The sequence below is a fragment of the Chiloscyllium punctatum genome, chromosome 41 (assembly GCF_047496795.1).
Source record: "Chiloscyllium punctatum isolate Juve2018m chromosome 41, sChiPun1.3, whole genome shotgun sequence".
In the NCBI taxonomy this organism is placed as follows: Eukaryota; Metazoa; Chordata; class Chondrichthyes; order Orectolobiformes; family Hemiscylliidae; genus Chiloscyllium; species Chiloscyllium punctatum.
This window is the reverse complement of record NC_092779.1, coordinates 12,185,494-12,202,485: the sequence shown is the minus strand read 5'-3', so window position 1 is coordinate 12,202,485 and position 16,992 is coordinate 12,185,494. Positions and strand designations below refer to the sequence as shown.

At 42.9% G+C, this 16,992-nt stretch overlaps 1 protein-coding gene across 3 annotated transcripts in view; it reads left to right on the top strand.

The window, feature by feature from the left end:
• lars2 (leucyl-tRNA synthetase 2, mitochondrial) overlaps positions 1 to 16,992 on the top strand; it is a 115,221-nt gene that overhangs the window by 7,626 nt on the left and 90,603 nt on the right. For all 3 annotated transcript variants that reach the window (XR_011954996.1, XM_072560374.1, XM_072560375.1), the window contains exon 4: positions 5,239 to 5,330. Coding sequence is in view for 2 of the 3 variants with exons in the window: in XM_072560374.1 (XP_072416475.1) it covers positions 5,239 to 5,330 (92 nt within the window). In the remaining variant the exon portion in view is untranslated. The remainder of the gene's footprint in view (positions 1 to 5,238; positions 5,331 to 16,992) is intronic.

The following is a 16,992-nucleotide window of genomic DNA, read 5'->3' as shown; positions in this document are numbered from 1 at the left end:
AGGTGCTGCATTTTGGAAAAGCAAATCTTAGCAGGACCTATGCGCTTCATGGCAGGGTCCTAGAGAGTGTTGCTGAATAAAGAGACCTTGGAGTGCAGGTTCATAGCTCCTTGAAAGTGGAGTCACAAGTAGATAGGATAGTGAAGAAGGCGTTTGGTATGCTTTCCTTTATTGGTCAGAGTATGGAGTACAGGAGTTGGGAGGTCATGTTGCGGCTGTACAGGACATTGGTTAGGCTACTGTTGGAATATTGTGTGCAATTCTGATCTCCTTCCTATTGGAAGAATGTTGTGAAACTTGAAAGGGTTCAGAAAAGATTTACAAGGATGTTGTCAGGGTTGGAGGAATTGAGCGAGAGGGAGAGACTGAACAGGCTGGGGCTGTTTTCCCTGGAGCGTCGAAGGCTGAACTCAGAGGTTTATAAAATCATGAGGGGCATGGATAGATAGGAGTGGGGGAGTCCAAAACTTGAGGGTGTAAGTTTAGGGTGAGAGGGCAAAGGGTCCTAAGGGGCAACCTTTTCACACAGAGGGTGGTGCATGTATGGAATGAGCTGCCAGAGGAAGTGGTGGAGGCTGGTACAATTGCAACATTTAAAAGGCACCTGGATGGGTATATGAATAGGAAGGGTTTAGAGAGATATGGGCCAAGTGCTGGCAAGTGGGAGTAGATTAGGTTGGGATATCTGGTTGGCATGGACGAGTTGAACTGAAGGGTCTGTTTCCATGCTGTACATCTCTGACTTTATGACAGGCCATTGGAGATGGACAACTGGGGGGGGCACAGTGGTTCAGTGGTTAGCACGGCTGTCTCACAGTGCTGGGGACCCGGGTTCAATTCCAGCCTTGGGTGACTGTCTATATGGAGTTTGCATGTTCTCCCCGTGTCTGCATGGGTTTCCTCCCAGGCTATAAAGATGGGTTAGCTGGGGAAATGCAGGGTTGCAGGGATAGGGTAGGGCGATGGGTGAGACACTTTTCAGAGGATTGGTATGGACTTGATAAGAAGGGATTCCATGATTCTATGGTTCTAACTGATGCTGGCCTTGTCAGTGATACCCATTTGCCAGGAAGGCACACGCTTATACAAATTAGAAACAAGAGATTTGGTCACTCAGCTCCTTGAGGCTGCTCTGCTCTTCAATAAGATCATGGCTTATCTGATTACTCTGTATTCAGGTATGCCATTGATAATCTTTCACTCTCTGGCTTATGAAGAATCCTCTGTCTTAAAACTATTTAAAGAACTCTGAGTCTTCCACCTTTTGAGGAAGGGAGTTCCAAAACCCCTCAATCCACTGTGAGAGAAAACATCTCTTCTTTATCTCCATCTTACATGGGATATGCCTTCTTATTAAAAAGAGGCCCCTAGTTCTGGAAGTGGATGGGGAGACTTTTTTGGCACCAGAAGTAAAGTTCAAGGCTTTCCTGGGGTGAAAATCAATGATTGTGAGGGAATGCTGTGAAGTTGCTAACTTCTGCACAAATACAGCATTCATGGAGAGAGGTGCAAAAAGACCTCGCCTCTGGTCTCTGCTCTTCGGACGTGCGAGGCATTGTATTTTATTTTTAAAGGCTGTGTCGCCTTTAACAGATTCTTCCCAGCCAGCACTCCTTTAATTTGTAGCTTTAGTATTGAGGTGAAAATGTACATTAGAAAATGTTGCAACTTCATTGTAAGCTTTGGTCTGTGCTGAATATTGATCTCTCTTTGTGGTGCTTCCCCACTGGCATTCCAGGCCAGCACCAGATGTTGATCACCAGGATTCCTATGCAGTAATTCCTGGAACCGAAGTCAGCAGAGCAACTTCCCACTATGAGGCTGAGACTGGAGATGGGGAATCTACACAGTGCTTAAAACAGTGGATACAATTAGACATTTCTCCATCTGTAGGAGCTGCTTTATTTTAAAATACACTTTTACTCTGGAAAATGTTTCAGGTTTAAAGCACTTTTCCCCTTGTCACTTGCAGTCGCTGCTGCTTTTAACAAGGAAAGTTTTACTTGGGTGTTACATTCTTCCGATCAGCTTTTACTCCCCCTTCTTCTCTAAGTTAGGTGGTGGGTTAATATTCAATTAAATTAGTGATTAATGCAGTCATTTAAATCAAACTGGTATTCATGTGAATGGATTTTGTAGAAAGGCAGGGAGATGGGATTAGTGTCGGCAGTGCTAGTTCAAAAGCTAATTATATATTACAAACTCATGGGCTAAAATGAAATCATAAGCACCATTTCAGTCAACTAGAGCTTCTGTGAAATTATTCCCAAGCACAATTTTTCTGACCAAATATCTCTCATTGAATCTCTTCTCTACAATGATTATATTGGAAAATACAGGCTAAATGTCACAGTTGTGACCACCATTTCTTTCTGTTTCAATTTCATACACTGACTGGCAGAGAAAGCAATTGTACAGTTCCATATCAAAAGTTAAAATATTGCAGATGCTGGAGATTGGGAATAAAGACAGAAAGTGCTGAAGAAGATCTGTGGTGAGCAAGGCAGAGTTAACCTGTCTAGTCCGACATGATGTTTCTTTGGATTCCCAAGTCATATTGGACTCTGTTAATTTTGTTTCCGTCTCCATATAAAAACAGTATGCGTCATATAAATGTCACTTTCTTTTGAGAAAGAAGTTCCATCTTTTTAAGTTATAGAAAGTTTTTTTTGCTTTTTGCCGTGTTTGGTGGCTGTGTATATTTTGTTTTTATTCATTTGTGAAATGTAGCTTTGCAGGTTAGGCCAGAATTTGCTGCCTATCCCGAATTACCTTTAAGTACGTCATGGGAACTGCTTCATTGCACTGCTGCAGTCCATATGATGTCTGTGCACACATTGTTGTTATGGTTCCAGGATTTTTACCTAGCAACAGTGAGGGAATGTCAGTATATGTTCTACAAGAACTGTCTTACATGATGAGATTGGTTGGATTGGGCCTGTGTTCATTAAAGTTTACAAGAACAAGATGGAATCTGATTGAAAGCTATAGCATTTTAACAGGGCTGGACAGACTAGGTGTAGGGCGAATGTTTTCCCTGGTTGGAGGAGTCTAGAAAAAGGGCCCACAATACAGGGTAGACCATTTAGGACTGAGATGAGGAAACATTTCTTCACTCCAAGAATAGTGAATCTGTGGAATCTCCACCACAGAAAGCTGTAGTGGCCAGATCACAACCTATGTTCAGGAAAGAGATAGATAAATGTTTAGATTTTAAAGGCATCAAAAGATGTGGGGAGAAAGTGTGAATATAATATTGAGACAGAAGATCAGCCATCTTCATATTGAATGGTGGGGCAGGCTCAAAGGGGCTAAATAGCCTACACCTCCTAGTTTCAATATTTAAATCTTTCTGATACTTGGAAGACTTCAACTGGATAGTCCTCAAAGTCTAAACTTTTTCCATCCCCCTCGGCCTCTCTTGGTAGCAGAGGATTTGTAAACTAAAATTGATCTTCTCAAGTCTTCTCTCTCCCAGCAGGTTAGAGGAGTAAAACTGAGCATGCTGTTCTGGGTATGGTTTGATGAAGACCTGTGCATGGGAGGAAGTATTCATCATGTTAAGGCTCAACATTACTGGCAGTATCTCAAAACCAGCAACCTGCGGGCCGCGGCTGTGCTCGATTTTGGATCTTTAGGTTGGAGATTTCAGTTTGATGGATTAGGCCAAGTTGGTTGAAATCATGGCTCACTCTGACCAAGGGCAGAGATAGGTGTACAAAGCTAACAGCTAGTCCACTTTCCATCCAGCCAATGCACCACCTTATCCAATAAATTGTCCAGTTATTTTATCTCCTCTAACAATTAAAATTCTTGAATGACAGCTTAAACAAAGAGTTCAGTTTTCAGACAGCTGGATTTGAGACATTGATACTGAGACAAGGTGCCCCGTGCAAAGTTGCTAGGATGAAGATCTCTGACCCCAGTGAGCTATTACATAGTCCATGCTGTTGGGACCAAAAGCCTAAGCTCTGTTAAGATCGCTAATTCTGCCCAGATCTATGGCTGGCTGATTGATGGGATCAATCTGTGTTGAATCATATGTGATTTAATGTCATTTTCAGTGTGGACTAATGCAATGCAGCCATTTAAAATCTCTGTCATATCCTGAGCCTCGGCCTAAAATAATACAAGGAAAAAATAGCTTAAAAATAAAAAAGAATGAGTCAAAGATTATACATACTGATAATACAATTACCTTCAGTTTTGAGAAATAATGTCGACAGTAATAAAATAATTGATAAAGCTAGAAGTCAAATAAGTTTCAAAACAGCATTAATAATTAGGGGCAGGATATTGATTCTTTGCCCCAAAGGTGGAGAACTAGGAAGGACAGAGGAATCTGGGTGTCCCGTTGGATGAATCTTAGAAGGTTGACATACAGGTTCAAAGCGATTCTGCAGGGGCTTGACTGGATGAATATTGAGAAGACTCTCCCCTATGGGAGAGTCAAGGAGCAGACAGCATAATCTCAGAGGAAACCGTCATCCATTTAAGACTGAGATTTTCCGAGTGTGAATTTGGTTTATTTCTGCTCCTTCACCTTCAGTTTTATAGCATCTGATTGGAAAGACAAGTGAAATGCTGTTGTTTATTACAAGGAGAATGAAATATAAAAGTAGGACAATTTTACAGCAGCTGTACAGGACCTTGGTAAAACCACATCTGGCATACTGTGTGTACAGTATTTGTAAAGGATTTAATTGCCTTAGAAGCAGATCAGAGAAGGTTTGTTCAGCTCGCTTCTATGATGAAAGGCTTATCTCGAGAAGAAAGGTTGAACAGATGGAGGCACTGGCTGAACTTGCAAACAATAATGTTCATGTGTTGAATAGATTATGTGTTGTAAATGGGTAGCATTTAGAAGAAGGTCATAAAATTCTGTTGAGCTTTTTTATTTCCAATTCCACTTAAAGTTTTATTTGTCTTTTCTTTTAAAAAAAGAAGCCCACAGAACTGACAGGAACGTGTTGACTACCAAGTATTCTAAAATCTGATAGGACCTGTGTAGCTTATAAAGTCATCATTGTAAAGAATATATTTGCAGTGAAATCCTAAAGTGCGTGTAAATAAGTGAGCTTCACGTGTTTTCTTTTTGCTGTCTTCCATGGAGTAAAGGTATGTAACTGTACCTGCTTGGTTCAGCTTCACTGGACAACACTGGGCTAACACTGAACCAGTTAGAAATCACTTGCTTCATTAAGGAGTATTGTAACTACGGTTCTCTCTAAATCACAGGTTCTGCACCCAATGGGATGGGATGCATTTGGTTTGCCTGCAGAAAATGCAGCAATTGAGCGAGGCCTGGATCCTGAAGAGTGGACGAGAAGGTAAAGTGAGCTAAGTTGTTCAATATCTTCATTAAAGTGTATAAGGCTAATTTTAACATCATTCTCACTTATAATTCAGCAGGTGACAGCCAGTATTTTATATCATTTGTCTGGTGATTATGATATGACAGAAATTATCCCTTCCCAAAGCAAAGTTTCACAAAGCAACTTTTTAAAATCAAACCTGAAATTGTGTTCTTTAAACTTTCTGCAAAATATGGTGGATGCAGGCACAGTTACAATGTTTAAAAGACATTTAGATAAGTACATGAATAGGAAAGATTTGGAGGGATATGAGGAAAGGCTTATGCCTAAAACATTGACTCTCCTGCTTGTCGGATGCTGCCTGACTTGCTGTGCTTTTCCTGCACCACACTCTGACTTTCCAGCATCTGCAGTCCTCACTCCCTCCTTGGAGGTTTATGGGCCAAGAGCTTGGTCTAGTTTAATTTGGGATTATGTTCAGCATTGATTGATAAAGGTACTTTTAAGAGAGCTATTCTCCAGGCAGTCTGAAGATGCTGGTGGCTTGATAGTTCTCCTTCCAATTGTTCAATTTTCCCCAGTCTTGTAACCACCCCCCCCCCTCCCCCACACCGCCCCCCAAAGCAAAGAATTGTGTCATTGGCTTTTAAGATTGTCAATATACTAAATTCAAACTTGATTGGAGTTTGGTATTTTTAGGGATATAATTTAAACTGATTGGCCTAATTCAAATCTGTTTTGTTGTCTCCAACCAATCAGCTAATCGAGTTGTTCGACCATATGTTACATTATATTTAGTTCAGAACGCTTGGTGTTGTGTCAGGTAGTTCTGCTAGCTTTTAACTCTTACAGGTGCATCACGTCTTTGTAACAGTGCTGATCTGAACACTATAGCTTGATCTCTGAGAGTTTATCATTATTTTGGGTGGCATTTCTTTCATATACTTTGCCTTATTTTGTAATAATTTTCCTTCCTATCTTGATGCACGCTGCTGTTGTTGTGCTATTGCGTTTCATTTTACAGAAACATTTGAATTGAAAACATAAGATGCTGTGAGGTGGCAGCTAATTACATTGGTTAGTGAGTGCCTGCCACTTCAAGCTGTGCTGAAACTCATGGGGTAGACTATTTTTATAATGAGCCATCCTCCCCTGGTCTGGTCTACATGTGACTCCAGACACACAACAATCCGCTTGCCTCTTAACTGTCCTTTGAAATGGCTAAGCAAACCATTCTGCTCAAGGGCAATTATGGATGGACGACAAATGCTGACCTTGCCACTAATGCCCACATCTCATGAAAGAGAGGACAGTCACCTGTCCCTGGGTTAATATCCAGTCCCAGGCGCCTGAAATGGAAACTATTTCATTCCCGAAGAGCAGCATCCCTCGCCGAGATGAACAGAAAATTCATCCTCTACCAACAATTTGCCGTTCAGTCACCATTGCAGGATTCTAACTCTGAGCACTCGCCCATTGAAAATAAGGAAGGCCGGCTGTCGCTTGGCAGCAGTTGATACCAGCACTCACTGCTGTGTTGGTAGCTGTGTGCCGTCAATTCAATCTAGAGGTTTTACACCGCTGAGCCATTTCAGATAAATTACAGTATTACTGGCAGTGCTTTGAAAGTTGATTTGTGTTCCAAAGAGTGCAACACACCCATGTTGATGCACCCTTTCAGTGGAGACTTGTTTGAAAGTGAGTTATTGAAAAAAATAGAGTATCCTCTCTTCCTGTTGCTCACTCCTAATCAATGAACACATAGAAACCCTTTTATGGTATGCTGCTTGTTTTGAAACAGGAATGTGTGTGCAATGTGAAATACTATTCTTGTTAACTCCACTTTTGCAGGAACTGATGTAAAAGGTGTGACATTCTCTCACATGTTTGAGACATATTGAATTGCTTTAATGCTTCAAACATCAGACACATAAACATCCTGATTTCAGAATGCAGAATCAGGGCATATCATTCATCTAAACATTTTATGTATATTGTCACTATATCACAATGCAGCAAGCCTGCATAATGACCTCAGCCTGGAGACAACAAAATACGCTCAATTTTTCTCCATCTTTTCAACTCATTTCATTATTTGAAAAGCAAGTAACCCAATGAACTAGTTGCAGATGATCTGAGATTATAGGTGAATATATTCACGCGTTCTATCAGCCCTTCAGCAAAGGAAGTATCAACTTGATTTTAACCCACACTCTGTCAGAATTGGTCTTTATTCATGTGCTGTTTTCATTAAACACCTTAGAGTATCGAGATCCTTGGGTAGGGTGAAATCTTTTTCAAGACTCTTATCATATTAATACACGTAGCAGATTATATCAATGTATATCCATTCGATTCCATATGTAGTTTCTGTAAAGGTTTGGGGGATAAAACAGTTCTGTTCTGTCAACACTAGGGACTAGCGTCTACTGATTCATTGGAAATTAATTTCTTTATGCTTCGCAGAGGGGGAATTGAGGCAAACACTAGTCCTTTGCAGGATATTTAGTGAATGTTTTGTTTTTATTCATTCACGGGATGAAGGTGTCTCTGGCTAGATCAGCATTTATTGTCCATGGATGTAGTCTTGCTCGCTGAGCTGGAAGGTTCGTTTTCAGATGTTTCGTCACCATACTAGTAACATCATCAGTGAGCTTCATCCAGAGGCTCACTGATGATGTTACCTAGTATGGTGATGAAATGTCTGAAAAACTAACCTTCCAGCTCAGCAAGCAAACCTACATCCAGGACCATAACCTGAGCTACAAATCTTCTCGAAACTTGCTTTTTATTGTCCATCCATAATTTCCCACAGGGCAGTTAAGACTCAACCACATGGCTGTGGGCCTGGACTCACATGTAGGCCAGACCAGGTAAGGATGACAGATTCCTTCCCTAAAGAATATTAGTGAACCAGCTGGGTTTTTCCGACAATGGATTCATGGTCATCATTAGATTCTTAATTCTAGATATTTATTAAATTCAAATTCCACCATCTGCTGTGCTGGGATTTGAGCCCAATTCCCCAAAACATTATCTAGGTTTCTGGATTAACAATCTAGCCATAATACCACGAGGTCATTGCCTCCACATTGACAAAAGGCTTGGTTAAAATTTAGGAGCTGGCCTTGTCTGAGACTGGAGAAAGAGCTAGAAGTTTCCGAATAGGACCTGACAATGTACCACTCAAGTTGCATTGGACACCTGAGCGCTGGGAACTGACATGAGGCTGGTAAATGCAACAGGAACAGGAAAGGCTGAGGCCATGGAGCAGATTGTTGATGATTTAATGTTCAATTCACTGAGGAAAGCCCCGTTGTCATCCTATCAGGCAACTTCCCGGATGCAGAGGTGATGAATTAGCTGGAATCCTTTTCCATCTCGAAGATCCACTGTGGTTATGATGTAGCGCTAGTGTATGGAATGGTGTGTAGTCTTGAGCAGGCACCAGTGTGAAGTGGCTACGTTTATGGAGGGTACAGACCAACAAAGTTAGCAGGTAGTGTGTTGGAGAAGCCATTCAAATTTGAGCAGAAATAGACCCTTCTAATCTGCTCTACCATTCAGTAAGATCACGGCTGATCTGATTGTGGCCTGCAGTTCACTTTGCTCCCTACACAAGCTACCCTTTGACTCCTTGGAGGTAATGAAAGTGTGGGAAAGACCATGGAGTAGGGATGATGTGAGAACAGAGGCATCCATGGTAAATGGTCTTAATGTAAATTACGGGATCTGGAGTCCAACTCTGGATTAAGAAGAGAGTTGCACACAGTCTGAACAAGGGGTTAAAAGCAAATCCTGCAGGTACGAGAGATCTGAAATTTTAAAAAAGAGTGAAGTGTTGGAGAAACTCAGCAGGTCTGGCAGCAGTTGCAGAGAGAGAGAGAAACAGTTAATCTTTTGGGTTCAGGGTGACTTTTCTTCAGAACTCTTTGGACTCTTTCCCCCAGGTTCTGAAGCACGGTCAGACTGGACTTGAAATATTAACTCTGGTTCTCTCTCCACTGTTGCTGCTCGACCTGCTGAGTTTTTCCATCACTTTCTGTTTTCTACAAAAGGGGGTGACAATAATGACAAAGCGACAGGGTGGTAGGAATGAAACAGATGGCTTTGGCTAAAGGCACACTAGGAGGAAGTTGTGGCTTGCACTTGTGTTAACATCAGGCGCTTGGTCTGAAGGAAGTCTTGTGGTGCAGTGGTATCATCCCTGCCCTAGGGCCACACTCAGTAACTTGAATGGTCAGAGCAATGGTCACAAGGGATAACCTTCAAACTGTGGCCAGGGGAGGAAAAACTCTTGATTACTCAGTTTAATGTGGAGTGGCACACCTCAAGCTATAGCCTCTTACAACAGGATATTGACTTGTTCTGGAAAAATTAGCAAAGGAAACAGACATAATTGTGTGCTTTGTCTGCCTCCCAGGTCAATCGATGCAGGAAGCTTCTCAGGTTGAGGTAGAGTAAAATGACTGAACCTTATCTGCAGATGACACATATAAACGAGACAAGACTGTTGAAGCTTATTGGTATCCATTAATCAAAGCACTGATCAGCACTGTTGTGCAGAAGGCTATTAGTGACTCTTATTGTAACACGCTATTCAGCAGCTGAGAAAGCTAAACACAGGCATGGTGTAAATAATTAGTGGGTATATCTATTGGGTAATAGACTTAAAGTTTAATGAGTGCAATAATAAGGTGGTAGCTGAGAGAACTATCTACAAAAAGCAAATTAACAAGGACATGTCAGTCAATGCCCACAAGCTGATTTGACTCTATTTTTCTTAGCAGTAGTATAACCAATTTATTTTTTGCAATTGCGTATGTCTAAATGGCTCGAGCAAGCAGTGTATTTCTGAATCACTCCTCAGGTTTTCACCGACACAATTCAGTAAGATTCAGGCAATATAAAGAGAAAAGGCCAAAATACATCATCTGTGGGGGGAGAAACAGAGTTAATGTTTCAGGCCTACTCTATCAGGACTGAAGGGGCGATTTAGTGGGCAATTGAGCTCTACACTTTAGGGATTTTGGTTCAACCAGATCAAGCTGTTTTGGTGCAGTGTTTGACTCCTCTGTGCCCCTCACTTGCATCACCAATATGTTCAGCATGGCTTTTTGGGGGGGGTTGATGCCACACTTTAGGATTGTGCAGGTTGAGTAATCCTTGATGTGATAACACTGAGTTTGAACTTGGATGTGTAAATTTAAACATCTAATTCAACATAAAATTGTGAACAGACAGTAAAATGGAGAGCATAAAGGGTGGTATTCATTCACTTGCATTCAAATTGGCAAGATTTCTCTCGTTCTAGCATGTTTAATGCTGTAAGCTGACAGTGTTGTGTGGATTTTGATGCTGAATTTCTTGAATTAATGATATGGCAAAACTTGAAGAGCAAGAAGGAAATTAGCTTCTGGATTTCCATGCTTTGCTCTGTGTGTGCAATCACCAGAAGTTGCTATCTTTCTTACTGTATTAAGAGTGAGTGATGAAAGCTTTGCCCCTTATTCTAGTACAGAAACTGGACCATTAATATCTTTTTTGCAAGTTTTGTCATCCATCAGTCTCTGGTGGAGTTGCTCACTAACGTTCAGAAGCCTGTTTTGTTAATGATCTCACCAGGGAGAGGGACAGAATTGCAGTCAGTAGCAGTGACATTCAGACTTGTTCGCAAACTGGGTTCCTATTCCCAAATGTCTCATCCCTCTGCTATTCAGTTAATGTTCAATATTGATAAGAGCTGTTCAGCACAGTTTATTTTATTTGTTCTCTGTAAAAAGGAGTAATCGTGAATTATGTTCAGAGATACAGACATGCCTGATGAGTGCAGCTTCACAATTTGTGTTTATTTTTGATTTTACAGAGGAAATGGGCATGTTGATTTGTACAATAGCAGGTAGTTCAGTATCCAACTCCAACTAATAAGGTATGCACTGTTTGAACAAATAATATTTTAACATATATTCTTAAAATATAATCAATAATAAAACTCAAATGTGGAGCTTGTATTATCTAGCAGCCTGTTGGAATATCGAATGCACCCAGATCCAGTGATTTGCTTGGTTCCCTCCCTGAAGGCAGGTCTGAACCACAGCACCAGGACCTCCACCATAGGAAGGGTAAAGAGGCAGCTCCTGAATCCCACTCCTCAGCCAGATAGAGGAATTGAACCCATGCCGAAGGCGCCGACCTGATCCACATCAACTGTTCGGCCAACTGGCACCCGAAGGAAACACAGAAATAACAACAGAAATTGCTGAAAAAACTCAGCAGGTCTGGCAGATCTGTGGACAGAAAGCAGAGTTAACATTACAAGTCCAGTGACCTCTCTTCAGAACATAGAAAATGGGAGAAGGAGTAGGCCATTTGGCCCTTTAGCCTGCTTCACCATTCAATATGATCATCCAACATAGTACCCCGTTCCCACTTTGTCCTTTGATCCCTTTTAGCCCTCAGGCCTATATCTATCTCTTTCTTGAAAACATTCAGTGTTTTGTCTTCAATCACTTTCTGTCGCAGAGAATTCCACAAGCCCCCACTCTCACGAGTGAAAAAAAGTTTTCCTTATCTTGGTCATAAGAGGCCTAGCTGAAAATATGTTGCTGGAAAAGCGCAGCAGGTCAGGCAGCATCCAAGAAGCAGGAGAATCGACGTTTCGGGCATGAGCCCTTCTTCAGGAATGAGGAGGGTGTACCAAGCAGGCTAAGATAAAAGGTAGGGAGGAGAGACTTGGGGGAGGGGCGTTGGAAATGCGATAGGTGAAAGGAGGTTAAGGTGAGGGTGATAGGGCGGAGTGGGGGTGGGGGCGGAGAGGTCAGGAAGAAGATTTCAGGTTAGGAAGGTGGTGCTGAGTTCGAGGATTGGGACTGAGATAAGGTGGGGGAGGGGAAATGTGGAAACTGGAGAAACCTGAGTTTATCCCTTGTGGTTGGAGGGTTCTTAGGCGGAAGATGAGGCGCTCTTCCTCCAGCCATCGTGTTGCCATGGTCTGGCGATGGAGGAGTTCAAGGACCTGCATGTCCTTGGTGGAATGGGAAGGGGAGTTGAAGTGTTGAGCTACGGGGTGGTTGGGTTGGTTGGTCCGGGTGTCCCAGAGGTGTTCTCTGAAATGTTCCGCAAGTAGGCGGTCTGTCTCCCCAATATAGAGGAGGCCACATTGTGTGCATAAGATGCCTACCCTGTATCTTTAAACTGTGACTCCTGGCTCTTGGCTCCCTGGTCATAGAGAACATCCTTCCTGTGGTTATTCTGCCTAATCATGTTAGAATTTTATAGGTTTACATGAGACCCCCACCCATTATTCTAAACTTCAGTGACTAAAGTCTTAGCCAACTTGGTCTCTCTACAGACACTAGCCCCGCCATCCCAGGCGAATGAGTTAGAACATAGAACAGTACAGCACAGAACAGGCCCTTCAGCCCACGGTGTTGTGCCGACCACCGATCCTCATGTATGCACCCTCAAATTTCTGTGACCAAATGCATGTCCAGCAGTCTCTTAAATGTCCCCAATGACCCTGCCTCCACAACTGCTGCTGGCAACGCATTCCACGCTCTCACAACTCTCTTCGTAAAGAACCCGCCTCTGACATCCCCTCTATACTTTCCTCCAACCAGCTTAAAACTATGACCCCTCGTGTTAGTCATTTCTGCCCTGGGAAATAGTCTCTGGCTATCGACTCTATCTATGCCTCTCATTATCTTGTATACCTCAATTAGGTCCCCTCTCCTCCTCCTTTTCTCCAAAAAAAAATTCCGAGCTCAGTCAACCTCTCCTTATAAGATAAGCCCACCAGTCCAGGCAGCATCCTGGTAAACCTCCTCTGAACCTGCTCCAAAGCATCGACATCTTTCTTATAATAGGGCGACCAGAACTGGACGCAGTATTCCAAGTGCGGTCTAACCAAAGTTTTATAGAGCTGCAACAAGATCTCACGGCTCTTAAACTCAATCCCCCTGTTAATGAAAGCCAAAACACCATATGCTTTCTTAACAACCCTGTCCACTTGGGTGGCCATTCTAAGGGATCTATGTATCTGCACACCAAGTTCCCTCTGTTCCTCCACACTACCAAGAATCCTATCCTTAATCCTGTACTCAGCTTTCAAATTCAACCTTCCAAAATGCATCACCTCGCATTTATCCTGGTTGAACTCCATCTGCCACCTCTCAGCCCTTCTCCGCATCCTATCAATGTCCCGCTGCAGCCTACAACAGCCCTCTATACTGTCAACGACACCTCCAACCTTTGTGTCATCTGCAAACTTGCTGACCCATCCTTCAATCCCCTTATCCAAGTCATTAATAAAAATTACAAACAGTAGAGGCCCAAGGACAGAGCCCGTGGAACACCACTCACTACAGATTTCCAGGCAGAATATTTTCCTTCTACTACCACTTGCTGTCTTCTGTTGGCCAGCCGATTCTGTATCCAGACAGCTATGTTCCCCTGAATCCCATTCCTCCTGACCTTCTGAATGAGCCTACCATAGGGAACCTTATCAAATGCCTTGCTGAAGTCCATATACACCACATCCACAGCTCAACCCTCATCAACTTTTCTAGTCACATCCTCAAAGAACTCGATAAGGTTTGTGAGGCATGAGCTGCCCCTCACAAAGCCGTGTTGACTGCATTTAATCAAGCCATGCTCTTTCAGATGGTCATAAATCCTATCCCTCAGAATCCTTTCTAACACCTTGCAGACGACAGACGTGAGACTTACTGGTCTGTAATTGCCGGGGATTTCCCTATTTCCTTTCTTGAAGAGAGAAATTACATTTGCCTCTCTCCAGTCCTCAGGTACGACTCCAGTGGAGAGCGGGGATGCAAAGACTTTCGCAAGTGGTGAAGCAATTGCATTTCTCATTTCCCAAAGCAGCCGAGGACAAATCTGGTCCGGGTCTGGCGACTTGTCAATCTTTAATGTTTGACAAAATTTTCAGCACATCAGCTTCCTCTATCTCTATCCATTCCAGCATGCACACTTGGTCTTCAAAGGTTTCATTCACTACAAAGTTCGTTTCTTTCGTAAAGACAGAAGCAAAAAACTCATTTAGGGCTTCCCCTACCTCCTCAGACTCCACACACAAATTCCCTATGCTATCCCTGATCAGGCCTACTCTTTCTTTGACCATTCTCTTATTCCTCACATAAGTGTAAAATGCCTTTGTGTTCTCCCTAATCCATTCTGCCAAGCCTTTCTCGTGCCCCCTCCTGGCTATCCTCAGGCCATTTTTGAGCTCCTTCCTCACCTGCCTGTAATCCTGTAGAGCTGAGCTTGACCCTAGCTTCCTCCACCTTACGTAAGCTACCTTTTTCCTTTTGACGAGAAGCTCCACCGCTCTCGTCATCCAAGGTTCCTTTATCTTACCCCTTCTTGCCTGTCTCAGAGGGACATATTTATCATCACTTGCAACAACTGTTCCTTAAACAGTCTCCACATGTCTATAGTGCCTTTACCATGGAACAATTGCTCCCAATCCATGCTTCCTAACTCATGTCTAATCGCATCATAGTTTCCTCTTCCCCAATTAAATATTGCCTAATCCTCGCCTTCTCCATAGCTATGTAGAATGTGAGGCAGTCACTATCACCAAAATGCTCTCCCACCACAAGATCTGACTCCTGCCCCGGCTCATTGCCGAGCACCAAGTCTAGAATGGCCTCTCCCCTCGTCGGCCTGTCAACGTACTGAGTTAGGAAACCGTCCTGAACACACCTTACAAAAACAGATCCTTCCACCATCTGCTCAAAGGAGGTTCCAATCAATATTGGGAAAGTTAAAGTCACCCATTACAACTACCCTACTATGTCCACACTTTTCCAAAATCTGCCAACCTATGCTCTCTTCCATCTCCCTGCTGCTATTGGGGGGGCCTGTAGTAAACCCCTAGCGAGGTGACTGCTCCCTTGCTGTTCCTAATTTCCACCCATACTGACTCGGTAGGCAGATCTTTCTCGACAATGGAAGCTTCTGTAGCTGTGATTCCCTCTCTGATGAGTAGTGCTACTCTCCCTCCTCTTTTTTTCCCCCCACCCTATTCTTTTTAAATGCTCTAAACCCTGGAGCATCCAGTAACCATTCCTGCCCCTGAGAAACCCATGTCTCTGTTATGGCCACGACATCATAGTTGTTGTGGTGTCATTCACTTTTACATGTGTGCAGTACCCTGGGGTTTTGAGCAGTGATGGTAGATGTTCCAACTTTCTTTCTGTCACACGGCTGACTAGGAATTTCTCATGCTTTTTATGCTTCCTATTGATGTATGTTAGATACTCAACCATTTCGGCCATGTTTTGGCACATCTTCTATGGCAATCGTGACCTGGAGTGGGGTTTGAACCCAGAACGTCTGGTTCTGAAGCAAGCACACTACCCACTGCAGTAGAAGACCACGTCTGCTCAGCCTCTGAATTGCAGAATTGTATCATTCTGTACTTCCTGAAAGATTGATTGATTTTAGTTTGAGCAGTGAACTGAGGGAGAGTAAAGATTTTTTTTCCGAGACAACATTAGGCTGCTATTTTTTGTAGAGGACATAGATTCTTCTGAACTCTTTCAAATGTGAACTTTGACCTTTTCCCTTGCAGTAGTTAAGTACAGCTGGAGAATTCAGGACCAGACAGATCTCCTGTACTTGTTCCCAAGGCCGCAATGGGGCAGAGAGGAAACTCCTCTATTTTATTCCCCTGTATCAGCCTTATCAGACGCTATTTTTAAAAAATCTCTCCCAGGAAACTGAGGATAATGAAGCAAAACCTGTGATGTTGGAAAGTTTGGTCATGCGGGCAATGGAATTAAATATCACATTCTGTGTCCAATGACCGGCTGGTTTGATGCTTTACTCCTTCATCTGAAATGTCTTAAACTCATGTATATTTGGGTGGAGAGGGAAGCGGTATATATTGTGTGATACTTCAGGTATCACAATTGTGTGGGATTGACTGGGTGGGCCAGAGGGTGTTTACTTGTTTAGAGTTGGTGCTAATGCCCAGTACCATGAGCTGGATTTCAACACTGAGCTCACCGATTTTGTTGGTTAGCACAAGAGTCAGACGTAACACCAGTGGAGAGAAAAGTTGCAAGGTGAATCTGGAATATGCAACTGGAAAGAGCAGTGGAAGCACATTTAGTTGTAATTTTTAAAATATTTGGATTAACACTTGAAAGGCGAACAGTTTACAGGGCTGTATGGATCGAGCCTGGGTGTGGGGCTAATTGGATCACTGTGTTGATGAGTTAACACATGGGCTGCTATTGTGCTGCATCATTCTATGATGTGGGAGATCCAGACCTTCCATTAGTGCAGGAGGAGTGTTGGTGTGTGGTATTTCCCAGATTTTCTTTTCCATTGTGTATTTGGTGGATGCATTACCATCGCCGAATGCCCCCATTATCAACATCCTAGGAGTTTCTGTTAACCAGATATAGAACTGGACTGAACTGATACAGTGGCTACAGGAGCAGGTCAAAAGCTAGGAATTCAGTAACCTACCTCCTTAGTCCCCAAAGCCTGTCCTCCATCTGCAAGGTACAAGTATGATGAATCCTCCCCACTTGCCTGGATGGATGCAGCTCCAACAACACTCAAGAAGTTTGACAACATCCAGGAGGCTGTTTCATTGGCACCATATCTGCTAGGTCCCTTAGGCAGCACCTTTCAAACCCACTAT